This window comes from Haliotis asinina, chromosome 3 (assembly GCF_037392515.1).
Source record: "Haliotis asinina isolate JCU_RB_2024 chromosome 3, JCU_Hal_asi_v2, whole genome shotgun sequence".
Lineage (NCBI taxonomy): Eukaryota > Metazoa > Mollusca > Gastropoda > Lepetellida > Haliotidae > Haliotis > Haliotis asinina.
Window position 1 is genome coordinate 75,094,856 of NC_090282.1, and position 26,817 is coordinate 75,121,672.

Below are 26,817 nucleotides of genomic sequence, written 5' to 3' on the forward strand. Positions count from 1 at the left end.
CCGACTTGCGAGGAACACACGGTTTACATAGAGTGTTCCTCGATCTCATTCATCACTGCGATTTTTCGTAGCCTGGTGAACAACACCGCCAAGCTAGAAAAAGAGGGCATGAGGGTTCGAAACCGGGTGTCGGCACTATACATATTGGTAAATGTAAATAATGTCATAATTATTTACAGTCGTATTCAGAGATGGCAAGACAAAGTCATATCAATCTTCTAAGCACGTCACATTTCAAAGTTCGGGGACAGAGGGACTATGTTAAAGTAATGCCCCATCACCGACGGATATGACATGAAATACTGACAGGCGACAACAACAGAGGGACGTCACTGGATGTCTATAATATCGTGTAACCAAAGACGTATATTCACAAGCACTTATGACACTGTATGCAATCTTAAAACTCTGCTCGACCACGGACAGAGAGCGACTTATGTACGTCACAAAGCTCTCGTAAGCTTAAGATCTCGTAACTTTACTCGTAGCAGTCGTACTTCCTACGTTACAATATAGGGGGTACGAATTCTACGACTAACGTTACGAAATCTTAGGCATACGAGAGCTTTGTGAAACGAAGTCTTGGTTGCGACTAGGACACCATTATCTGTAAAAATGTTGTATACCCGGCCCTCTATCGTAAACCTATGGCTCGTGTAAATATTTAAACAGCACTGTAAACCAATACTAGCGCTCCACATTGTAATACTGTAATTGTAATAACCGAAATATGAAGCGATTTGACGTCAAGATTATGGCATTGTGTGTGGTAATGAAGTTGATACCACCTGTTCTGAAATTAAGACACGTTACAGTGATATGTAAGGTATGGGGTACAGGTCTGTCGTGTTATTTAGAATTAACCCAGACAGACCTATACCAGTCTATCCTTCGTAATGCAGGTCACTGGCCATCGTCGGCTGGGCCGCCATCGCTGTCTTCGTGATCACTCCCGGCCAAAGCTTCCTCGTCATCTTCTCGCACGTCAACGAGACTTGGGATGAATGATCCGGCGTACGAGACAAGATCGTCCTGTGTTAAGAACGTGGCAACTGTGGAACCAGTACTCTTGTGAGCCTGACTAGCGTACAGGACCATTTTACCCCCTGATGCTCGAATTGAACGGGGATGACAACAGTGGGGCTGTCGGTTACCTGGTAAACACAATAAAACATAGATATAACTTGAGCGATTTTATTAAAACACGGAGAACCTAACTTAAATACTTTATACATTTTGGGGTAGGACAACAAAATTGAGATCTAGATCTTGAATCATCCATGATAGAATTGCCAGTTCGCCCTACCTATCTAGTTTTCTACTAACATGTTAGATGAATGAAAACATATTAGGTTTTGTCCCGTACACATTTAGTTTCGTTGAAACCACAACACCAAATAATTCAGATCATTCTGTTTAGTTTCGTGTGTACGAGTCTATTTTAGTTTTCTTCATAAAAACATTTTCCCTTTGCACTTGCAAAAGGGTCCTTCCATATTGTTGACTGTGTGAAGACTTCAGCTGCCATGTGCCCCGTATCACTAAACCAGATCTAGCGCCCACGAGATACCTGTTTATGCAGAGAGACTATATGCAGAGGGAGAGGAAGCACCTCGAAAAGTTTCATGATCTAAAAAAAATATTAGGGTGTACTTGAGGTGTGTGAAATATGTGATATATCGCTCATCTGATCTGATCCGCCATTGAAATGCTACAATGCTTTGTTTGAGTGTTTCTAGTTATTATTCTAAAACTTCTTCCACATACACCTTTCATTTTTATGAGGGATATATACCATCAGGTGAAAGGTGTTTGCAAGTAATAGTGATATTTTTAATGATTTTAGAAAAAAAACTGTTAGGGTGTATGTTATGTGTGTGAAAAATACGACATATCGCCGATCTCATCTGATCCGCCATTGATGCTTGTGATGCTTGGGGGTTATAGTTCCATAACTTCTTTCTTCTTTCTTTCTTTTCTTCTTGTTTATCTTATTTTGAGATAATTTTAAAATTTATGTTTTTGAGGGGTGTGACAGTGTAAGTTATAAGTTTGTTAATGACTAATAATAGTATGCAATTCTCCACATGCAATAAGATATCTGAATTAATTATTAATGTAAACAACAATGTCTAAAGGTGGATATTCAAATAGGACAGCTGATGTTAACACATGCGTTCTAGCAAAACCTTTGCGTTCTTCAACATGTTTTGGGAGGGATGGCCGTGGTGTATCATTTATTCTTTCATTCATTCACATATGTACTTCTTACTTTTATTTTTCTACTTTGTGTCTTTCATTTATTTACATATAACTCTTGCTCTTAATTCTTGCTATGATTCATTCATTGTAAAATTCCGACTGACACAATAAACTGTCTGAAGTTCTGTTAAAAACATCTGAAGTTGCGCTGGGAACGAACAAAGTCACTGTGTGCGCTGGATCATGACGAGGCACACGTTAATTAGTACAAATGGTAAAGAGAGCAAGTGACCTATCCCTGTTGTAGATTATCCCTGGTTTGTGTGGATAATCTGATCTAACAGAAAGACGCATCTAATGGACCTCCACTGAACTTTCCCCTACCAAACAACATGAACAACGATTTCAGCTAGTGACGCCTTTGAAAACTACAGTTTTAATGAAGAATGAGGACTATGATTTATGGATATACAACTTCTTTTACTCAGTGAGTGCGACGTTTCGACATAGATACTAATGCTCACCATTTGCTTGACAACGACATTAGTATCTATGTCGAAACGCCGCACTCACTGAATAAAAGAAGTTGTATATCCATAAATCATAGTCCTCATTCTTCATCTACTCAACTTCTAGAATGCCTATCAAAGATGTTACAGTTTTACCGCTTGGAGACGGAGACGGAGACGGAAGACTACTAGAATACTATGGTTGCTAATTTGGGCCATCGCTTTCTCGCTTTAAATGTTGGAAACGAGAAAGCGATAACGCGAGACGACACGAAAGCACCTTAAATTGGTACCTAAACGTAGAAACAGAACCATTCCACAGTCAGTGGTCTAACGTAGGCAAAAGGATGCATTCCAACGTTCGTCCAGTCAAAGCTGAAAATATACAGTATACAGTACGCAGTTAAACGCTGGTCTAACTAATTATAACCATAGTGAACTTCGAGAGGTATTTAGCAGTCGGTGCGCTGAACAATGGGAGCAGTTCTATGGATGTGCTGTTTCTTCATTTATTATATAAGCAACGTTTTGGTGTAGACACTGTTATCAATCATGTGATGTACAATACTGCAGGAAACACTTATATATCCATCAGTTAAGTTTGTCAACAAAGTTGATTGATGTTTACTCATTAACAATGATGCACGATGAAGCCAAGTGTCCATGTAAATAACAACTTTTTGCTCTGTATCACGTTTATCTGATATTATACATATCATAACTTGAGTACCTTATGAATATATTATTGAGACAGTTTAAATGACATTTATATGTATAAAACATTCCGTTTGCCATATCTGACAGCTTTGTAACTTATAAATACACTGTTTCACCTATCTCTGTATACATGCACTATATGTATATATCAAAGAGTTCAGCTGCTCAGGGTCGCGTAGCATTTGATAAGCTAATTGGTGACGCGTGTATCCAATTAACATTTATTCGGTCTGTAACATTTTCGTTGCCAGACGAGGACTTGAAGAAACTCGTTATATATGTAATGATCTACCTGTATTATCCTATTTATAATTTGGCCAATTTATGTCAAAACTATTCGAATCTATCGAGCAACAGATGACATTCACTGGGTTGACGGCGGTCTGTAAATAATCGAGCCTGGATGAGACAATCCAGTGATCAACATCATGAGCATCAATCTACGTGATTGGGTTACGATGACATGTGTCAGAGAGCCTGACTACCTGATCTCGTTTGTCACCTCTCACAACAAGCATAAGCTGCTGAAGACTAATGTAACCCCGATCTTGTTCCCCGGTAAAATGGGGAGTAGGAAACGTACTGGTTGTTAAGGCTTATCTCATTTCCTGATACTTTTCTTTGTGGCGTCACGGCAGCAATTGTAGCTTTAGCCCAGGGAATAAAAGGTCCTAGTAAACAAACTAAAGAGAAATACTTCCGTATTTGTGGAACACGATGTTACGGAGTATATTTTTACTTCTTTCATGTATGATTCATGTATGAAGAAACTATGAAACGGAAAGCAATATACGAACATTTGAAACAACCGTGATAAAATAGCAAGGGAAGCCGATAGTTAATTAGCGCTAAACTGGTAGGATGGATGGGCAAATGGAAGCCAGAGATTGTTCATCCAGGCATGAGTGATGCGGTGGCATTTAACAAGGGAAATGACGATAGAGAAATGTAAGCCAGGAATTAATCTAGGCCTTGTTAAACTTTTCACAAGCTTCCAAAACACTCATTGATTTCAACAAAAACACTCTCGGTTTCTGGAATTATTGTTGGATTATTGGCTGGACAAGTTAAAACATTAATTACAAAAATGCCATAGAATTTGAAAGCATGTGCATTTTATTCTATGTGAGAAAAACAAATGGTGATTCAGTCATACGTAGGCAAGACGACACGCTCAGACAGGGCAACATGATGGTAAATATCTTTCTCGCTCTATAGCTTTCTCTCTTTATCGCTTTATTGCTCTATGCTTTCTCGACTGGCTGTATCGCTTTCTGGACTTGTTTTATAGCTTTCTCACTTTATCGCTCTATCGTCTAGTGCTATCGCTTTCTCGTCTCGTGTTATCGCTTTCTCGTCTCGTGTTATCGCTTTCTCGTCTTGCGCTATCGCTCTATCGTCTAGTGCTATCGCTTTCTCGTCTCGTGTTATCGCTTTCTCGTCTCGTGTTATCGCTTTCTCGTCTCGCGCTATCGCTTTCTCGTCTTGTGCTATCGCTTTCTCGCCTCGTGTTATCGCCTTCTCGTCTTGTGCTATAGCTTTCTCGTCTTGTGTTCTCGCTTTAATTCTCTTCTTGTGCTATCGCTTTCTCGCCTCCAAATTTTAAGGCGAGAAAGCGATATCAGCCCAAATCAGCCACCATTGAATACTACTTTACTCTCGACAATAAAGCATGGAGCCTTCACAGAACTCATAAGTCCAGTAATGAGGTATTATGTGTTCGCATTCCGAGTTCCTCGATTACTTCGTTTCTGATTACACTGACGTCGTGCATGCAAGAATGTTTCGTGATTGCGTACCATAAATTCCAAAGCCTAGATCTGATTTTAAAGTTCCCCTTCCGCGTCCTCAGATCTTCAAACAGAATGGTATCAGTGAGTGAGTGGTTTCCGTTGCTGTTAGCAACAGTCCAGTAATATCATGGCGGGGTGAGTGAGTGAGTTTATTTTTACGCCGCACTCAGCAATATTACAGCTATATGGCGGCGGTCTGTAAGTAATCGGGTCTGGAGCAGACAATCCAGTGATCAACAACATGAGCATCGATCTGCGCAATTGGGAACCGATGACATGTGTCAACCAAGTCAGCAAGCCTGACCACCCGATCCCGTTAGTCGCCTCTTACGACAAGCATGTCGCCTTTTATGGCAAGCATGGGTTGCTGAAGGCCTATTCTACCCCGGGACCTTCACGGGTATCATGGCGGGGGACACCAGAAATGGGCTTCACACATTGTACCCACGTCGGGAATCAAACCCGGGTTTAGGGCGAACGCTATAATTACCAAGATACCCCATCGCCCCCATCGGTATCAAATCGAAGTAAAAGATCTTCACACTGACGAAGTGATAACCCAACATTTATGTTTCGTGTCTTAAATCATATCCTACCGATTTTGACTGGTTGACAACTTTAACTATTTCTACTTAACTGAAAATTATTAATATGAAAATAATTTTTAGGCATTGTCTGAGGAGAATGGCAAGGTCCTTGATGTTAACACCTCACCTCTGCCCCTGCCTGCCCAACCCCTTCCCCTCCCATACATTCCAGCGTTGTAACAGTTGACCCCGTTGCACGCGTGGTCAGTAGAACGACGCTGTCTGTTATTCCTACGAGAGGGCAGAATCTTCAATGGATAGCTGACTGCGCGACACTTGAAGCAGGGGCTACCAGTCTGACCTATTTGACCAAACCCACTGAAATAGAATGGTAACTATGGCAACATAAAATGGAAAAGCCATAGCAACATAAATGACAACAGTAACAGAAGATCTCAGTATATATAGGAGGCTTTTGGGAATGAAGATTTTCATTCCTATGTATTTCACTTCTAAATGCCCTTCAAGTGTGAGTGAGTTTAGTTTTACGCCGCACTCAGCAATATTACAGCTATATGGCGGCGGTCTGTAAATAATCGAGTCTGGACGAGACAATCCAGTGATCAACAACATGAGCATCGATCTGCGCAATTGGGAACCGATGACACGCGTCAACCAAGTCAGCGAGCCTGACCACCCGATCCCGTTAGTCGCCTCTTACGACAAGCTGAGTCGCCTTTTATGGCAAGCATGGGTTGCTGAAGGCCTATTCTACCCCGGGACCTTCACGGGTCCAAAATGCCCTTCAAAGACTAGAAGGCTTTTGTTTCTGCAAAGATCTGGAGAATTGCCTTTAATGGTAAACGGTGGTAGACGTTGTAGTATTCTTCGTTATGAACGATTTTGTAATTTAAGTATGAATGCTTGCATAGAAGGTGGATATCATTTCTTGTTAATATGTAAAGTTTATGCCATTTTAAGACATATGTATATTCCTGAATATTTCTGGAAACATCCCTCTATTCATAAATTTAATAGACCCGTGAAGGTCCCGGGGTAGAATAGGCCTTCAGCAACCCATGCTTGCCATAAAAGGCGACTCAGCTTGTCGTAAGAGGCGACTAACGGGATCGGGTGGTCAGGCTCGCTAACTTGGTTGACGCATGTCATCGGTTCCCAATTGCGCAGATCGATGTTCGTGTTGTTGATCACTGGATTGTCTGGTCCAGACTCGATTATTTACAGACCGTCGCCATATAGCTGTAATATTGCTGAGTGCGGCGTAAAGCTAAACTCACTCACTCACTCATAAATTTAATACGTTAGTAAGTTCTGATAAAGTGAATGTCCTAATTAACTCAGCAGAATTTGTAAAAGAAGTTTTAAGGTTAAGAAGGTGTTTAGAAGGTGTATCTAACCATTTTGTCCCTAGCGTTATTATTTTGAGTGTTGTACTTGGGCCTGTGGCTTTAATACAGAATACAAAAAGTTTGAATCTCCGTATATGGGTACATCGGGCATACAACCTTCAAAAGAACCTCATATTTCAGCTTGATACATCTTAAATATCGCAGCCCATTGTTCAGTGAGTGAGTGAATGTTATCGGAAATATTCCAGCAGTTAAACTACGGGTTGTGAATAACCGAGTCTTTTCATGGAATCCTGTGGTGGACAGCATGAGAACCGATCGGGGTAACATGATGAGTCATCAGCTCACATAACTGCATGTCCAGTCACCAGTCACCTCGAAATCTTGATCAATGCCTCATCAGAGCACAAATAGCCCAGTCAATACAGTGGAGCTATTTACTCAAGAAACTGTCATTTACAGTAAATAATCTAACATGTAGGAATCACTTACTTGAATTCATTGCCGCAGGGACATTTGAACTCCGCCCAACCCCACTCGTGACCCCTCGGAACGGGATCATATTTGATTTTACACTTCTTGCATGAGCTCACCTGCAAGATACAGAAATAGAAAAGAATTACAAAGCAGAACATTTCGATTTGCCTTCACTCTAACTACAATCCTGTATCCATACATGTCTATTTGTCTTACGCCCTGACTACTGATGAAACTGAGCTCACGTCAGTTTTGAGTGACCTTTGACCTCTCAGTCATATGACATGTAAAGGAACAGGCCTCCAATAAACAGCAGAGTGTGAGCATTGAATGGATATGGTGGGTTTTAAGTCGTTTTAGTATTAGTCCAGTGATATCTCAGCAGGGGACACCAGAAACGGGCTTCACACAATGGCCATGAGGAGAATCGAACCCCGGTCTTCAGCGTGACTATCGGACGCTTGTAACCACTACAGTACCCCATCGTTGTAAGAACGAAAGAAACCTGACACCCATGGAAATGTCCACTCATCACTCAGTCCGTTTTGGTAGAGACGTAATGGCCTTCCAAAATTCGGCAATTGGTTCAGCACTTTTAGGGAGATACTGAGCTTCTTATTAGTCATTCTCTTCCCACAGAGGTTACTTGTCATATCTTCCTACGAACCTCTGTTCTAATACGGACATGTTTCGCAGTTCTCATAAAATCCCCTAGCGGCAAAAAATGGCAGTAGATTTACCTCCCTTTTTTCTGTCCAATCAGAACACGTGTTACATCGACTTAGTTTCAACTTGACAAATGCAAGCAATGTGGAGAAACAAAAATGACATGACTGAGTTCTGTCAAGAAGAAACATTAGAGTGTCGCGCTCGGGAAGCGGTTCTAGGTTTCACGATGCATCCGGAAATTACCGAGATCTTTCGAACGATCACCTTTGAAACAAGGTCGCTGATTGCACTACCAAATCTGATTGCCTCCAATCACGAGTCTTGAACACTCGCACCACGAAAGGGTCGTATTAGAACACAGGTTACGTGGGAAGATGTGACAAGTAACCACTGTGGGAAGAGAATGCTACATAGCCTGAATCCTACCCCAAATCAGCTAAGAGAGGTAACTGTTTACAAAGTATTCACACTGTGACCAAAATGTTACCCCAATTGACAAGATGATATAAATGTCGAAGTAGTGTGTGGCACCCATAGCTGTTCAATGCGAAAACCACTTACCTCCTTCCTAGCGGGGACTTTCTGCCACCAGAAATTGTCACAGGGACCACACCCAAACAGGCGAACTGTGCAGGAGGGACCACTCTGTAGATTCTTATAGATTATGGTTGTGTCCCTTCGTAGTTCTTGAAGTACGTTCTGGGGTAACATAGATCAGTGTGGTAAGGTGAAACCAGGTTTAACGTCGTACCTAATTAGAATATTTTGTTCATATGACGATGTGTTTGCAATAGCTGATTCATGCTGGTATTACTGTGCCACTTCACTGAGATACCTTGCCATTAGTTAAGCATGAATACTTCACAAGGACTGACTCCGAGCCGACCAGTCTTTGTTGTACCAACTGACATTAACCGCAGGCAGGGACCAACAAGTACCCTGAATAGGCGATGGTATTGTAATGCTGACGACAACACCCATCATTTAATCTACGTCTGCCGCAGTGATGTTGCTGGAATATTGGGGAAAGCGGCGTAAAACCATACTCACTCATTTAGACTTGAACATGTTGTCAAGTTGGTGTCTGTGTTTTGTACATTTTGCTTCTTTGCCTGCAAAGTTTGAGTCACTGCTTTTCCCATGTCGATGCCTCTTCTTCTGGAGACCATTTTAGTCCTGTACATTCTAACATAGTCCACAAAACAGAAGGCGCACGTATACTATATTTAGTCTCATTCCGACGTTTACCACACTCGGAGAATTCTTCTTTCTAAGTTTAATTTCATGCCCAAAATGATACACAATCCTATGGCTCCTGAAACATACTATTCTCCCTTCATATCTCCCTTACCTACCAGGCCTTGTCCTGATGTCATCCTGAAACATACTATTCTCCCTTCATATCTCCCTTACCTGCCACGCCTTGTCCGGAATGAGTAAGTGACTTAAGTTTTACGACGCTTTAAGATATATTCCAGCAATATCACCCAGGGGACACTAGAAATGGGCTTCACACGTTGTGCCCATATGGGACAGAGCTACGTTTTAGATCATTGAGCTATGTACCCGCTTTTCATCCCAGTTGGGTATCACAATTTTCTTTTCAGTACCCAAACATATTGTAGCCATCTCACTCAAACTATGTGTGGTATTTCCTATTAATTGTAAAAATATATTAAACTTTAAACATTGTTTTATGTGTTTGTTATTTATATTTGATCAGTAATATGAGAAACAGTAAGAGAGACAACAAGTTGTCAAGTTCATGTGCTGAAACAGAACCTGTCAATATACATCAGTTACTTTTTCCATCCTGGGTAAGCCCCAAAGTAAGATTTGACATTTCATTGTGTGCACATTGTAAGATATAATTTGGGCATTTGCAGAAATTCAGACTTACTTTACGCAACAGATTTAATAGGAATTGACTTTTTACATATTTTTGCATAATTTACCCAGATACGCAGCTTATCTGCACCTCTGAATGTAAGCTTGGCTACACCACCGCCCGTCCACTCAGGTTAATCATATGTAATACTAGCACCAGTGGAGTTCGATACCAACTCACCTGGTCTTGGTTATGCAAAAACTTTCGGATCTGTTCAGGTGAGCCTAAAAGGTTAAAAAAAACAACTGATGACGTTGTGGCAGCTCATTAGTGCTCACTCAATCAGTCACTCACACACGCACGCATGCACACATCGGCAACACATTGTTCAAAATCATAAAGCGGCTTCATAACAGTTCAAGTATAACATATTTTCTTCCTTAAATGACAATTGTCTATCCAATATAATTGTAACATAATTTTCATGACACGTTTTGGGAATTCCATCTTCTGTTTTATTCTTTACACGACAATATACAGCTAATTACTTAATAAACTTTATAATGGTAACCCCCTAAAATCTTTTTGTTAAAGAAAACATGTCAACTGCCACATGCATCAGATCCAGCCCTGTCAATTATTGAAAGAAGCGTCTTTAAAATCTCATTAATATTTGGGATGACTGCACTTGTGACAACACTCTTTGCTGTCTAGGTACCTTGTCTCCACCATAATGGGATCACGTAACGTCACAATGACAGGTCGACATATCTCACCTCTCATAATAAAGTCGACTGCTGCTATGATATCCCCATCCTTGTCGACAATGATTGCGAGGGCCTCTCTTTCACTGAACCGACCTCGGAACAGCTCCTGCAATCTCCGTGCCTCGAAAACATAAAACACAAGCTCTGAACAACATGCGTTTTACCTCAGAACTCTTCCTAAGCCGTGGTAAAAGAAACTAAAGGTTTACTATGTGAAAATGACTGAATTTTGGACAGATTATCGTAACAACGAAAGCAGTTGAAAAGGACCATTCCCGAACAACCGTCCGGGTAATTAAAGACATTCGCAGACGTTTCTCACAACAACCTTCCAGGAACCTAGGTTTATTGGTAGTTTCACTGCTAAAAATATAAATAAATAAATAAATAAATAAATAAATAAATAAATAAATAAAGTGTGGCCACAAAGATTAACATTTCCTGGACATATGCTATGCAGCAGGTAGACTAACATCTAGTCTCTAAAATGAACATATTTTACCGAAACTTTACTGAGACTTTAATCATTTTCAGAAACTGCAGAAATTTAGACCTGCCACATATCCTAGACTTGCAGGGGTTTTCTTGGATATATTTGTTTCATGGTCTGTACAACAGACCATGTAGTTAGCTGATAGCTCTAAATTTTAAACTCTAGTTGTAAACTTGCTGACTGTGTTGACTCATGATGTCGACCACTGGACTGTTTGGTCCAGCCTCGATTATTTACAGACCTCCGCCATTTAGCTGGCATATTGCTGGGTACGGCGTTTAACAACAAACAGAAACTGCCACAGCGCATCTGCACAGGAGAATAACCAGACTTGGGTATCAGCAGCTTCTGTTTGGGGTGAAAAATAAAACGGCTGTGAAAATCAGTGTCGCAGGACGGAAAAACATGCCCTGTCATGGCACCGCTCACAGAATTAAAAAAAGTTTGACGTTATTGGTTTCTACAAACTGAAAAATAAGAAATCGCAAGTCGAAGAAACCTTAAGAAGTCGAAACCTTACAGAGAGGTCGCGTCAGGTAACCTTTGAGACTTACCAAATCGCGAAAGTGGACATTCATACATACCTTTTGAGCTTTTTATCTCGAAAAGGTTCGGACCCGAACGATTCCGAATGTTATTTAGAGTACGATCACTTCCGGGTGATGTACACGGTGCACGCTACAACCATGACAACGGTGAGTAAACAGTCACTGACAATAGTGTTTTTGGCAATATTCAAGGATGTCATCTTGCGGAAATATTGGCTAATGGTAACCATGTCAACAGAACCCCTAAAGCGTATATACAGCTGGTCAAATAACTGTGCTATATACAGATTTTTGTGTGTGGCGAGATCTGTGTCGGTAACCTGAATATTTTGAAAGTCCCCCCGATCCCTAAATAGTACCCGTTGTTTGATTGGTTAAATCTATTTAACCGTCTCGTGTTTGATTGGACAGTTTTAAGTAGCTCAAAGGTTACCTGACGCGACCTTCTACTAGGGTAGTGGTGGAGTGTGACGAAATACACTGAGACTAAGTTTACTTAGACTGGATATTTACTTGAAGTCAAACATATGAAATCAGCTGAGAGGTTTAGCTCACTGTGATCGTGCCTTTCGTGACTAAACAGAAATCAGAAAAACATGTGTCTCCTGACAAAACACTGATGAAATAATTCTCGGCCACGGCCCTACACAGGATTTTTTTCGTTCAACATTGAATTATTTATAGTTCTTAAACTCAATGTTCAGTTCATTTTTATGAACTGGGTAGCTTCAGTTTACAGACTACTCCACACAATATTTATACGGCTTCACACACAGTGTGTGTGCGTGTGTGTGTACGTGCGTGCCTGTGTGTGCGTGCGTGCGTGCGTGCGTGCGTGTGTGGACATATGACCTGGCATACTTTTCTTGATAGAAACGACTTAGGTAGGATCGTAAATATCGATAAATGAAATTTCAGTCATGAACACACGCTTGAGGATGGACCTTATGTACTGCAAACTTGAGAAAGGTGTAGAAGTAAAAATAAACAAAGACTGACGTAAATCTACTTTCTAAATATTGTTCAGTGGATTAATATAAACATTATCAATACACATGAGTTTCTTCTGAAAAGGACTGCCTACATTACAGACCATTCGTTTATTATCAAGATTTAATAACGTTGTTCTCCACATGGTTATGTTTATGTACAACACGACGGGGTGTGTTTGAAGCATAGAATGTCACCACATTTGTTATCGACAACCGACCTGAGTGACAGACATCGTGACGTAACTGCTGTCGATGTCATGTCACCGTGTTGTGCGGTTGAAACATTGATTTCTAGCGACCTAATTGTACACAGGACCTACATCAGTAACAAAATTTACAAATGCCGACGGATTATGCATATCTTGAACTGAAACATGATTCACATATCGCGACTCGTCAACCTATTTTTGTAGTATTTGACACTTGTAGGAAGCTATACTGCCGGGTAGCTGCATGACGGGGAAAAGTGGTTGTCATAACATTGTTGTAACATGGGGTGTGGCGGTGACAGGCATTAAAGTGATGGATACGTCATGAATGAAACACATGCAGGCGAAGTCAAACACTCTAACCACGTGACAGAGGTCAAGCGTGGGGCGCGGTATTTCGTGGGCGCTGTCAGCAAATCTTCAAGTCTATTTCTGGTGAAAACAAAAACATCAGACCCGGCGCTGTCTGGTGGGTTAATACAATGCTCGGCTATAAATACATGGCATATCTTAGCGATCTGTATCCGCCTTATATCGGGTGTGTTCTACCGGGTGCAGGCAAACTGAAGGATGAGGGAAGGTGAGAGGAGGGGCAGACACAATACCTTTTTGTCGTTTTCAAGCCTGATAGACGCGTTGACAGGAACGGCTGCCGCTGCCATGCTGTCGTTAGTGTTGAAGGCTGATGGTAGTTGTTCCTGTTTCCCTCGCTACAGCTATCTGCTTTCGGTTTACACAACTCGTTGAATGGCATTGGGGTCACTTCCGGGTTTCCCCGAAACGTGCTGACGTCGACTTGGCGGGAAATTAACATGTTGACAAGTGATAAATTTCAATCTAATATGATGTGACAGACCTATAAACACTACCTTCCTAATGAAAATATATTATTAATGACAAAACTTTCACATATACGAAATACAGTTGCTTGTGTGTGTGTGTGTCTGTGTGTGTATGTCTGTGTCTGTGTCTGTGTGTGCGTCTGTCTGTTTCTTTGCATTTCAGATCGATGTCTCCTGCGGTGATCGACCGGAATTGTTTGTTGATTAACGCAACCCTCAGCAATGCTCTACGACGGCAGTCTGTACAAATTCGAGTCTGGACCAAACAATCCAGTGACAAACATCATAACTATCGCTCTACGATAGTTTTCTTCATAATAATAGGAACATTGAATGGGAATTATGTGTAGGCCGCTGAGATGATTTCTCAGCTTGTAGGTAAGCAATGAAAAAACGATGCGACCGGAGCTAAATTTATGAAAACTATCATTGTAAAGGTTAATTTCCAGAAAGGTCTATGGGAATTTCACCAATGATGTCCCACTTATGGCCAACTACTGAACATACCATCTCAGAAGCACACTATTGAGAAAAGGGGAGTTTCAATGGACATTTAACAACATTTCCACCCCACATAAACACACACACTTTCCTTCACCCCCTCCCCACCCCCCACCCTCCATCCCAACTCCCTCAGCCCTCGCACAGACACACAGAGACACAGGCACACACCGCAGACACACACACAGAAACACAAACAGACGCTCGCTTACCACTCTGTAACTGCCTATGCATCTCGTGCGATGAAGCATCGGTCATCGGTTCCCAATTGCACATGTCGATGCTCATGCTGCTGTTCACTGGATTGTTTGGTCTAGACTCGATTAATTCCAGACCGCCGCCATGTAGCTGGAATATTGCTGAGTGCGGCGTAAATCTAAACTCACTAACTCTACAGGGACTTTGGGCTGTTCCACAAACATTTCTGTTTGTACGACAGTCGTAAAGCGATCTGATGTCTTAAACTATTATTGTTCTTTTAAAATATGCGTATATTTTATTGACAAATGACATGAAATATTCTTATTCCAAATGGTTTCTTCCTGTTCGTCCGAACAATGGAGTTGATGTGGATATTCAATGAAACCCTTAGGAGATTACAAAATAAACTACGTGTATACTTTTTTTGTTCATAAACAGCACTTTCTGCATAATGACAAACACCCATTGTGGAATCGTATATTAACCTTTATTTTAGTATTCGAAATATTTTATAACATGATAATTAAGTACAGGTACACTGCCGCCAAGATGACGAGACCCACAGATGTAGATAAGACACATCACCTCGAGCAATATACACTTGAAGCCTGCGAGATGTTGATAGTTGATATCACACTTTGGGTGATAATGACGTCAGCAGAGGCGATGACATGTGAAATGAATGATGCAATAGATGACCCCGGGCTGTCAATCAGACAATGCCATGTCTCGAGGGATGTAATGACAAACGAAGATAAAAGCGACATTCTCTAATAGATGACATTGAATCATCTATGGAATGTATTAAAACTATGCAGGGTGGTAGTCGGGTGGTTAAAGCGCCACGCCTCGTCACGCCGAAATCGTTTGCTCACATGGACAAAATGTGTGATCCCAGTTCTTGTGTTACCGCCGTGACATTGCGGGAATATTGTTAAAAGCGGCGTAAAATGTTATTCGCTCACTACAAACGAAACTATTCTGAAACAAGATTAAATACTAATCACTGCTCCCTCAGTCAGAGATCATCAAACAAAAATAATATTGTTCAATGCATGAAAAAATAATACTCGCAAAATGAATAATAAATAAATTAGCTAAATGAATTACAGTACATCTCTTATTTACATGGTCCTTCATACAAAACATCATCAAAAACACATGACAACGACTGAAAACCACAGGGGAATTTGGTAGCTCTCAGTTCCTTTACATTTTGTACATCTGTATGCTTAAGTATGTCATCTTTAAGCACATGAACCTTTGCCAAAGCAAACAAATATTTGTTCACAGTTATGTAAAGATAATCTGCTCTAATTCTCTCCTCCAAAGCCTTCTGTGACATATGGTGCACATGACCAGATGCCATGAAAATATATATGTTTCAGTAATGCACATTTCAATTCAAGTAATTCAAAAATGTATCAGACATGGCAATAAATGGATTTCATGCTTTTGTCCATGATTTTGACAAGTGTATGCATGACAAGACGATACAAAGAAACAGATTTGGATGAGAGTGAAACTTGTTTACACATATGCTGTAGTAGTTATTGCTATTGATGCTAAATGTGTTAATTGTTTCATAAGCGTATCCTTTGTTCTCTGGTTGACTGGAATGCTAGTTCAAAATTTCAGAACATCCTTTAACACATCTATACCGATTTCTAACTTCTCGGACAGTCTTCGATACAATGCGAGAAGTCAGCTGTTTGGTCGTTATCGCTGTGAAGAACTCCCTCACTCTTTCACGCCATCAGTCGGTAACTCTGCCACTCACTCGTTTGCCCATCCACTTGCCCTCTCGCTTGATTTCCAAGAAACCAAATGACTGACTCTGTTACGTATATAATCACGGTGATGCCGCTGTCTACGGAATAGAGACGTAATAGAGTTCGGTTCTGTCACACTCACTCAACTCACTCAACTCCACAACTCTTCACTCTTCACTAAACAATACTCTAACTTTAATGTCCCCCTTAGCTGGGTGACTGCTGAACGATTTCGAAGTCAAATCCTCCCCATCCCGAACTAATTACAGTACAAATCCAATAATTTCAGCCTTTACCAAACGGATTCTACCGTGTCACCTCCGTCACGTTACATAATACCCAGCCAAATGTAGCATATCCGGACAACACTGTTTGACACTTTATGGTTTCTTCCTCAAGACGTTTGGATGAGTAATTGGTGAAGTCCGGTCCTGGACACCAATCAGTAATTGGTGTAGTCCGGTTCTGGATACTCAGGCACCTCCAGCACAGAGTGAGGACCGTACGGGGAGGTCAGGCCTCTTCCCCTGACCACCTCATTGCGGTATCTCTTCTCAAACACGCTCTGTAGTGTCCGGCCCGTGGGCTGACCCTGTTGGTTGAAAATCTGCCTCATTGTTCCATTAGCCCGCTGAGAGATGGGCACAGTAATATCCTGGGTGTGGTAGGACGGAGGGGGTCGGTCGGGAACTGACTCGGTGTAGGACCGGTTCATGTCATTCTCGCCCTCATAGTCTGGCATGGGCTCATCGTAGTCGGGATCTGGTTCGTGTTCTATATCCCGCATCTTCTGGAGCTCTGCTACTTTCATTATTATGTCCTTTACTTTGTCTTGTTCTGTAAAGGTTTGTCCGAATGTAATATTAGTAATGGATAACAGATGCAGCGCTGTTCCCCATCGATGGAGAAGCATACCGACAAACTGGAATATGATCAAAATTGCGAAAAAGGCAAAAAAAGCAAGTCCAAATGGTTGAAAAGTTAATGGCTCCCGATCCGAATTTAACCTGGGTATTTTGATAAACAGATAGTCTTTTAGCTCATCTTGAAGAATTTCCAGTTGCAGAAAGAAGGCGACCCATAATGCTGTGACCATGAAGAACGCAAACACAACATTATCCCTCAAAGATTTGAGATCAGCTGACATTTTGTCTTTGTGTTCCTTATCATCGATGATTGGTCGGAGATATTTCCTGATTAGCTGCTTCCAGAATATATTTTCTGTTTCATCAAGATAAACCAGTGGACCATTACCAATGTCTGGGCTAGAAAGCCAGCCGGGATTGTCAGGATCTTCTTTCTTCAACCACAACGGGATTCCATCTGCAGATTCAGGGATGGCTTCGTCAGAAGTTTGAATTATTGGCATCGCTGCTACGTGTTCTTCCGAGCCTTCAGAATCATGAAGACTACCCGTCGATGAAGAAGCTGGGGTTATGCTCTGCTGGGAACTTCCCGAACCCAGTCTATCCTTCCTTATCTCAAGGATCAACTCCTCCAACAGCTGATCTGTCTTCTTCTTTTGTGAGTCATCATTCATTTTGAAAGATTCATGTATGACTGATCTCATCTGTCGGAACAGTTCGCCAAGCTCTCCAATGATGTTTTTCAAACCTAACCATCCCAGGATTCCACTTTTCTTCTTTTTATTCTTTTTCTCCTCTTGTTCAATTTGCTCCCTTTTAACATCTTCTTTCGTCTTCTTCTGTGGTGCTTCTCTGGTGCCCCAGGACACCACATTCAGGTTACACAAGAAATAGATGTTGAGGACCAAATAACTGGCGGGGATGCAGATGAAGTACAGGAGCCCTGGCAACACGCAGCCGAATTCTTCAGGATGGAGAACAGCTGATATGAGAAATATAAACGACAGCATTATCAGGAAGACGACGTTAGGACTGGTAATAGTTCCATCTATGGCTGTTCTCACAGTGCCTACGACTACGATTGTCATGACAACGGAATACACAGCACTGAGGAATGCTCCCACCAGAAGTTGTGTTTGAGACTTGGTGTACAGGCAGACCAGGATGTAGAGCACAGCGGGGACAAGGGATATGAAGTGGGACTGCAGGATGGACGTCTTGAACACCACCGAGTATGCACCCGCCATCATCAGCAGCACTGTGGCGGGGCCAAGGATTGTTGATATCAGCAAAGCGACCTGGTAGAACACGTACGGTGAACTCAGATTGTCGTTGATCTTGACAGCACTCTTCCACGTGGACAAGAGATCGATGATGTTGGCCAAAGTTGAAGGACCCCATCGACGTCGTTGGTTGAAGAATTCGGAAAAGGTTTCAGGTGCGTGTGTGAAAGCATCCGCAGCTGCGCAGTAATCGATTCTGTGACCTTGCTGAATGAGGAGAGTGCTAAGCCAGCGATCTTCGCCTGAAAATACGAATTATGTGTAGAATCGTGTGATTTACTCATACGCTTACAAACACAGATACACTCAGTGATATGACACTATTACAACTCGAGCGATTGTTAAATAATAATAATCCTTGTCAATCCTCTGAATAATGGGATGTTGCTTTCGAAACAAAAGTGGTAACATATTGTAAAGCCCAAATACGTTTACTTCAATAATAATGTTCATGTTCATATTTATATATTGTAACAGATCAACTCTATTAAACCCCTATCATCTGTTTTACTGACCACCAGCAAAATAGCCAACATGTCGCAGGGACTGTTTTTCAAGCTACAGATTCATGTTCGACTCCCCAAATATATACGACTTCTGAAGAGTAAAACGTGACAGGCCTTGACAGATCTGAAACACAGGTCGCGTGTGACAGGTGACAATACTTATTGCTGTATTAGATCCCTTACCCTGGTCGTATTGCACGTAGTGACCTGCCTGGGTAGCCCTCTTGGCGTATGTCCGGGCCATGTTGTCATCCATGAGGGACGACCCCCTGAACAGCGTGAAGCACCCAGGGGCACACAGGACACACCCAAACACGTGCTCTGTAGACTTCTGCAGCCAGTGACCGATTGCGTACTCAAACATCTGGTACCAGATCATAGGGCCTGACAACAAGAACAAGGTTTCAATTAGGAATAACTCATTGTTTAAACATATTCAAAGAAACTCTTCGAGTCAGATATGGAAGTACCTATATATGAATCTAAAATACATTGAGAACTCATAACATACAATCTACAATCGTCATCTCATCTATGGATTAAATCCACATTTATTCCTGCAGTTTATGGTGACAAAGGACGCTTACCGGACCCAGTCGGATGGATTCGACCACACGCCGCCCCGACCTTCTTGTTCTTGGTCATTCTGTCCACCAACAGTCGGACAGCGTCTGGCCGGAAGTCCACATCTCCGTCCAGGGCCAGGATAAATGTGTTCTCCGCCTACAGGACATGAACATGAGGAAGTTAGCATGTAACAATCGCACAGGGTTCATGATTCTTAGATTGACAGTGCTGAAGCCTGAAGTGATTCGTCCTTTACTGGTGACCAAGCTATATCTTGGATAATTCAGACTTCTTAAACTTGTTCACTCACTGAATTAGGATTTTCAGTTCAGGTAATCGAAATATTGAGCAATAGATTTGTTTCATTCTACACAATTTGACGTCCCACCTTCGTCTGAACATCTTCGCTAACGTTGTTAAAGATGACACTTCTAGTGAAGTGCGCACATCTTCTTCGTCTCCGCAGCTGAGTTGCTGTCAGTCTGGCCTTTTCCCCGGACTGGTCCGTCTTTTTATCACGAAGGATATCTTCTGGACTGCTGTTGTCATTTTGGGCAAGGATTCGGAAGCCAAGCAGGTAATACATGTACATCACCTGGTGGAGATAACGTTCTAATTTTAGACTCTCTTAAAAGTATCGACAAGAAGGATTGCAAGTGTAACGGTGGACTGTGTGTCAGAGATTGAGGAGTTGAAGAAATGTTCAGTCCCAATGTTTTACATAAAACGAATTTACATATCCATCAAATCGAATCCCACTCTAAAGTTTCCACACTCATGAATCCTATCTACCTGCTCCAAGGAACGCCAGTGCTCCGTCCACGCCGTCGCAACTACATCAACTGCTCAACCGAACCCACCCCAATATAAACTTGAACAGCTTCATTAAGTTGACCAGTGCGCAACACTAACCCACTTGACCCAACCAACCCTTTCCCCCCTCACAGTCTCTGAGCCACATTATTTTCCCTCCATGTCCTTTCTACAATGTTACAGTTCTTAAATGAAGCAAGTCTAGATTGCTCAAGGTTCCGAATCTCACATCCCAATATAACGACTTTTCAATTTATTAAAAAAAATATATGTCTTCGGAGATTAAAAGTTATTCTTCAAAATCCCCGTTTAACCATTCCCCGGTGAAAGCCACCTTGCGTTTCTGCCAGCCTTGTCCACACAGCGACACAAGGGATGTGAAGGTCATGGCCGCTAAACACATGGACGTAATAATGACGTCACGTTTATTAGCGTCTACAGATGGTTATCCTGACCTTACAACATAACTGTTAAGGAATTACACGCATCATGCGATCTTACTGACCTGTGACCACCGCTTCTTATGACGTATTTTAGCCTTGTCCTTCATGTGTACGGTGAGTTGTGTCCCCCCGGGCAGGTTCCACGTCAGACGACCACCGTATGGAGTGGGGGTACGGATCGGAGGACCAAGGGTTATCTGCCTCTCGTGTACAGAGCTGCAATATAAACAACAACAGCTAATGAAGAATATCAACGGATGTGTCAACTCGACATCTTCATCTACCCCTTACCCTGCAGATCTCTCTCCGTATTCTAGCCATAACTCTACACACACACACACATCTCTCTCTGTGTGTGTGTGTGTGTGTGTGTGTGTGTGTGTGTGTGTGTGTGTGTGTGATTCGCACATACATGGGTACAGTGTGTGAAGCCCATTTCTGCTATCTCCTATTGTAACATTGCCTGAATCTTTCTGAAAACAGCGTAAAACCAATAAGCACACTCACTTACAATAGTCCTGCAAAACTTTGTATATAACGTATGTGACGATATAGTAAAATCTGACCGCTACAGTCTGTATGTGCTTGTTTTGCTTCATATTAAGAACGATTCACCGTTTTGATGTATTACGTGTGTCAACATTCTCAACGTGTATTTAGCACGTAACAAAATCCATACGTGCTTATTCAATATTGGATTAGAACTTAATTTACCTTATGGCGTCATCAACGCAGCTCATCAGATCAACAACGAAGCTATTAGGTACCATTCTGTCGTCATCTGTCAACTCCATAGCGTCATCGAAAAATATGTGTGCTGAAAGTACATCAAGAAATAAGTGGAACCAATGTATTCCTGGGAAAGGTTTGTTCCCCGTCCATGCTCGACACCGGTATACCTTCTTTGAATGGCGTTTAGAAGCTGGTATGATGATGAGGAACACATTCTTTATCGCAATAGTAAAGAAGCTGACTATCCATGAAATATTGTTCTTCTTTTAGAAAGAAGTATCTAGATTTCTTTTTGATGGTTTTGTTCTGGATTGTTTCTTTTTATGAGAGCGTATAATTTAAAAAGTCATGTAATTTCACCTTTCAAAATGTACATTTTGGATCGGTGACCTAAACGACGAGCAGCTTACCTTCAAATTCATAGTAGTCAGGGTCCTTGATTCCGTAGTACTTTTGGGCCAGGAAACGCGCACTGTGATCTATGTCGATTCTAGTCATAAACACAACACAAGTGAAACAGGGAGAGATAACCTGTCATGACATACATCCATGGACCCAGGAAGATCCAGGTTAGAATTGGTCTTCAGTAACACACGCTTGGCGTGAGATCCGACTCTCAGTATGTGGTCAGAGTCGCGGACTTGGTTGACACATGTCATCTTATCCCAACTGTGTAGATGGATACTCATGCTGTTGATCAGACGTTGTCTGTTCCAGACTCGACTGTTCATAAATCGCCGCTATATAGCTGGACTATTGCTGAATGTGGCTTTAAACAAGCGTCTAACCAACCAACACTGCGTCACTGAGACATACCAGTCTACTCTCGGTTCGAATGCACAATTCGCCCAGATAATGATTCTTGGTATGTTAGGACAAATACATATGTACGTGGAATTCACAAAGGTTGGAAACATTGACCTGTGCTGCATGTGGCTTTGAGGCGGCATCAAGCCACCATGCTGTTATATAACTGGATTACTGTTTGAAGCAGCGCCAAACCCAATCAAGTCACAACTACTCTCGCTCCTAGGTGTCTGAAAGATCCGACTAACCTGAAGATGGACTTTAACAGTAATGTCATTTCTTCAACAGTTTCGTGCCACATGGTCGCGCATGCGTAAATGAGTGGCACTGCTGAGTCAGACTTGAAAGGATCTTCATCCAAAAGAGAATCGGAGTCCCAGCTGCTAAGCAGCATCCGGTCCCTGTCGTCCCTCCGTCGACGTAGCAATAGGAACTGGTCTGTGAGAGCGCTGCACCTGACTGGGGTGACGAACAGCCTGCCGGACACACAGATTGTATGTAATACCATAGTTTAAACTTAGTACAAATCTTGAATCTTGTGGATTTCTTTTTATTTGTAGTGTATGCTCCAGAACACTTATGAACTAAAACGGCAGTTTAAAACAAACAAGATGTAATTTTTCAGATCTCTTTGTGCAAGTGCGTATCAGAAGTTGAAAGCATAGTTTAATCCCAAACTACATTTTGCATACTTCAATAAACAAACTACTCTATATTCAAACAGTAGATGGACGTATGACGATTAAATGGAGAAAATATTCCCTTTACATACCTTTCTATCTTTGCCATTCTGCTTGAATCCGGGAACCAAACGTGCGCAGTGACGATGACCTGTGACAACCAGAGAAATCCGAGGAGAATGAGGTGGTATTTCAACCAGGGGTCACTCTGACTTGGACACACCCATGTGAAGGTGTCCCCGGGGAACGGAATAAAGTTCCCCTGGCATTGTAGCATGACCACGCCTGTACACGTTGGAATGACCAGATTTAACGGCAGGGAGAAGCTGAACTTCTGCATACACATTTTGCACGCCAGTCCCCCCAGATAGGAGCACAATACCGACGTGGCCAAGTGGGCATAGAAGGGTCCATATTCCTGGAAGTGAAGATCATTGGACTGCCCGTCCGTTGTGGCGTTTGCGTAAGATGTAGTTTCTCGGGGAAAGACAAGAGTGAAGTTGAAATCGTCTCTGAGGATCAGGGCGAGAAGTATTGACATCCCAACCTTCCAGATGCTGACGAATATGTACAGCCGCTGACGGAGAAGCAGGAGGTTTTTCTTCCAGATGGTGATAGGGAGTCTGCGTCCGAAGAAAGAGATGTCTTCATTGATGTAGTTCTCCCATGTCATTATTGAAATAAGAACAAGAGCTACGGGGATTTCCCAGGAGATTCTGTCCCACAAGATAATACTTTCCCTCTCCACTGTGTCCAGGTCATTCCCCTGCGCCAAGTCCGTAATTGACTGCTTTTCCGAGCTGCTGTAGGTGAAGCCGGACACGGTACACATCACCACGCTGCCCAGCTGGATGAAGAAGGCCAGGAGGTTTGCCAAGGAGACGAAGCAACGTTTTGCCCGTGACGTCGTTTGTTCCATAGTGGAGGAGATAGCCCTACACATTGAAGGAACTACCAAGATGGACGAAACCAGGACCAGGGCACGAATCATGTCAACTTCCGGTAATATTTTGAAAAGTAGAAGACACATCCCAAGGCTGTGTAACGATTCGAGGACCAACACCTGCAAGAAAGAGAATCGGAGTAGCGTCAATTTGTTGAACTGCTGAATCAAGAGCCGTAACAATTCAATGAAAGCAGCTAAATGTCACTGTAATTTACACGCATCTGTAACTTTTGATATATTTGGGATTTGACTGTGTACTTATACATGTATCTGCATTAACATTTGTTGAGTGCTGAAGAATGTTTTCCAATTTATCTGTGTCCCAAAGCGTTGCACCTAACAGGAGTAATGAACACCATGTACGGATACAAGTGAAATCTGTCGTATATATTTTAATGTGTGGTGTGTGACCTGGGAATACACCTACCGACTTTCCGCTCTCTAGATATAATGCTTTAACCACTATACCACGGATGCGGCCTCACACGACCAAGTAATGTTGGTCACTTTTAGCATTCGAAGGCATTTTACCCTTAAATTGCTGTATTGTTGGTTTTTTTTCTACATAAACAGATATCTTACCGAGATCGTCATTTTGAAAGTTGGCCAGCCGACGTTTCCAAACACTGACCGTGCTGAGTAAGCAAGTAGCCAGCTGACATACGGGAAGCAAAGACCGATCAGTAGCATGGTGTTGGTAGGGGTGGGTCCTCCCTGCTGCAGGCTCTGGATAATAAACAAATAGATCACTATAAAAGGGAAGTGGTAACACTCGTTAACAAGGAGTTTTAGCTTTTTTATAAAGTGATGTCATCTTTTGAAACATATTATGTTTAACAGGGCAGACTATCCCATAACATTGCCCAGTATCAGAGAGTCCCAGCTATAGGGGAGTATTATTTGATATTAAAGATATTGCATTGCATCTTCAGTTTTATACTTGTAAACATATCTTGATCTGACAATTTAGAAAAAGGTAATGTTAGAACATTTTGAAAACACAATAGGATTGTTTTTATTCATTCAAAAACAAACACAGAAAATGAATTGTCAATGCCTTTTAGAACGGGGTCAAATGCAGCTTAGATTTGGGATTAGATTTTCTTAGTAAAGTACAATATAGCACTGTTAGGGGCTGTGACGGTAGTCGGGACACGAACCCAGACTATCAATGTAAGGCACATAGTCGCCAGGACACAGTCAGAGATCTAACCCACTCAGTCACCACGGCCTCTACAAACATTAGCTGGTAGTCCAGATCACGTACTTTGTTTACCCCTCTGACAACTCTACTGATCCCACTGCCGAAGCTGTTAATGCACCGTTCATGTTCAGTAAAATGTAACATCTATTGACCTTCACTATTCCTGATGTCATGGTCAGCAGGGACAGTTTGTTGACCACTGAACACCCCAGCACCATGCAGAAGAGTAGACCATAGGCTATGACTTTGATCCCCTGTAAGAGTGACCAGAACGAGGAGTCAGTGGAGACATTGTCCCTCGGTATCATCTGGAACTGGTCCCATAACAACCTGGAATTAATACACACTTAGTTGAGATGAAAGACTGCTTAGTCGGTGACCTTACCCTTATATGTAACAGCACTATACCCTGTCGTACATTTGGCAAAGACAGCGCTCGAGGATGTCTAAGATTGATACATAGGGATACTTCGTGCAAAGGCATAGAATCGAATCGTCATTTCGATGTCATGTATCTAAGGGTTTCCTTACACGTAATCATTAACACTTTTAAGGAGAAATATTTTGTGTCCGAAAAGAAAAAGTCGAAGAACACCCATGTTTTCACATTTTTGAGAATACATCCGAATTATAACACTGCAAATATATACTTGAAGACGTTGTCTCACTGGAACTTGTAATCATACTTACTGGTCCATTGCTCCTGATGGATTGGAGTCGCTGTCTGAAAACGTGCTGTCTTTAATCGTGCCACATTCGGATTGCCTGTCTTGATCCTGACAAAACAGCAACAAAAACGTTGTTTTCAAAATGTGTTTCCGAATGAAGCTTACCCAAGGAACTGGAATGAAGTGCGTCTGGATCACATAGTCGCAGGAGTTGCAGTACCATTGATGGAGAAAGGTATAGCTCATTATAGTTACCGCATTTGTTGAGTGTAGTCCATCCGATGACGTGAAGTTGGATCGCATGTCGTTGCTGACTTCATTGCCGTCAGATGACGCTGCATCAACAACGACAACAGGTACCGTCGGTTCGCTGTTTTCGATCCAGTGTTGGACTTTCTGGTGTGAGTTTTGTCCTGGGCGATCGCTGGGGTTGGGTGATGACGTCACTCTCTGTTTTAGCTCTGTCAGCGTTTCCCGGGGATAGGGCATCATGCGATGTCTGTCGTCACTGACTCTGACGTCCAAGTGAGGATTGGAGTGACCTCCCCTTGCCTGAGGACTCCGTGATGGTATAAAACTGGGATTATGCTCGCCGGTGGATAGGTGTTGGCTGTACCTTTTGTTTGACACTGGGTATTGTGTATTCATGTTTGGTTCATGCCCTGGGTAATATAAGAATAAATGATTTCACACGACGGTTCCTAAAACAAACGAACTCACATACAAGCACGCATACATTCATACAAACATGCATACATACATACATACATACATACATACATACATACATACATACATACATACATACATACATACATACATACATACATACATACATACATACATACATACTCTTCAAAACAAAGGGACGGGTAAAGCGAAAAG

The 26,817-nt window shown here is 42.0% G+C and overlaps 2 protein-coding genes across 2 annotated transcripts; both read right to left on the minus strand.

The window, feature by feature from the left end:
• Positions 1-436: 436 nt before the first annotated feature.
• Positions 437-13,841, minus strand: LOC137278451 (shiftless antiviral inhibitor of ribosomal frameshifting protein homolog). Its single transcript, XM_067810780.1, has 7 exons — positions 13,707-13,841; positions 10,869-10,980; positions 10,333-10,376; positions 8,826-8,963; positions 7,611-7,711; positions 5,936-6,126; positions 437-1,154 (listed from the first exon to the last, which is right to left on the minus strand). The coding sequence occupies exons 1-7, from the start codon at positions 13,761-13,763 to the stop codon at positions 904-906; spliced, it is 894 nt and encodes a 297-aa protein (XP_067666881.1). The 5' UTR covers positions 13,764-13,841; the 3' UTR covers positions 437-903.
• A 3,018-nt stretch (positions 13,842-16,859) lies between these two features.
• Positions 16,860-26,580, minus strand: LOC137277079 (chitin synthase chs-2-like). Its single transcript, XM_067808741.1, has 13 exons — positions 26,188-26,580; positions 25,955-26,040; positions 25,417-25,594; positions 24,643-24,786; positions 23,207-24,177; positions 22,683-22,910; positions 22,038-22,117; positions 21,610-21,712; positions 20,958-21,111; positions 20,028-20,234; positions 19,660-19,795; positions 19,256-19,456; positions 16,860-18,808 (listed from the first exon to the last, which is right to left on the minus strand). Exons 1-13 carry the CDS (start codon positions 26,578-26,580, stop codon positions 16,860-16,862), a joined length of 4,830 nt encoding a protein of 1,609 aa, XP_067664842.1.
• Between the last annotated feature and the right edge of the window lie 237 nt (positions 26,581-26,817).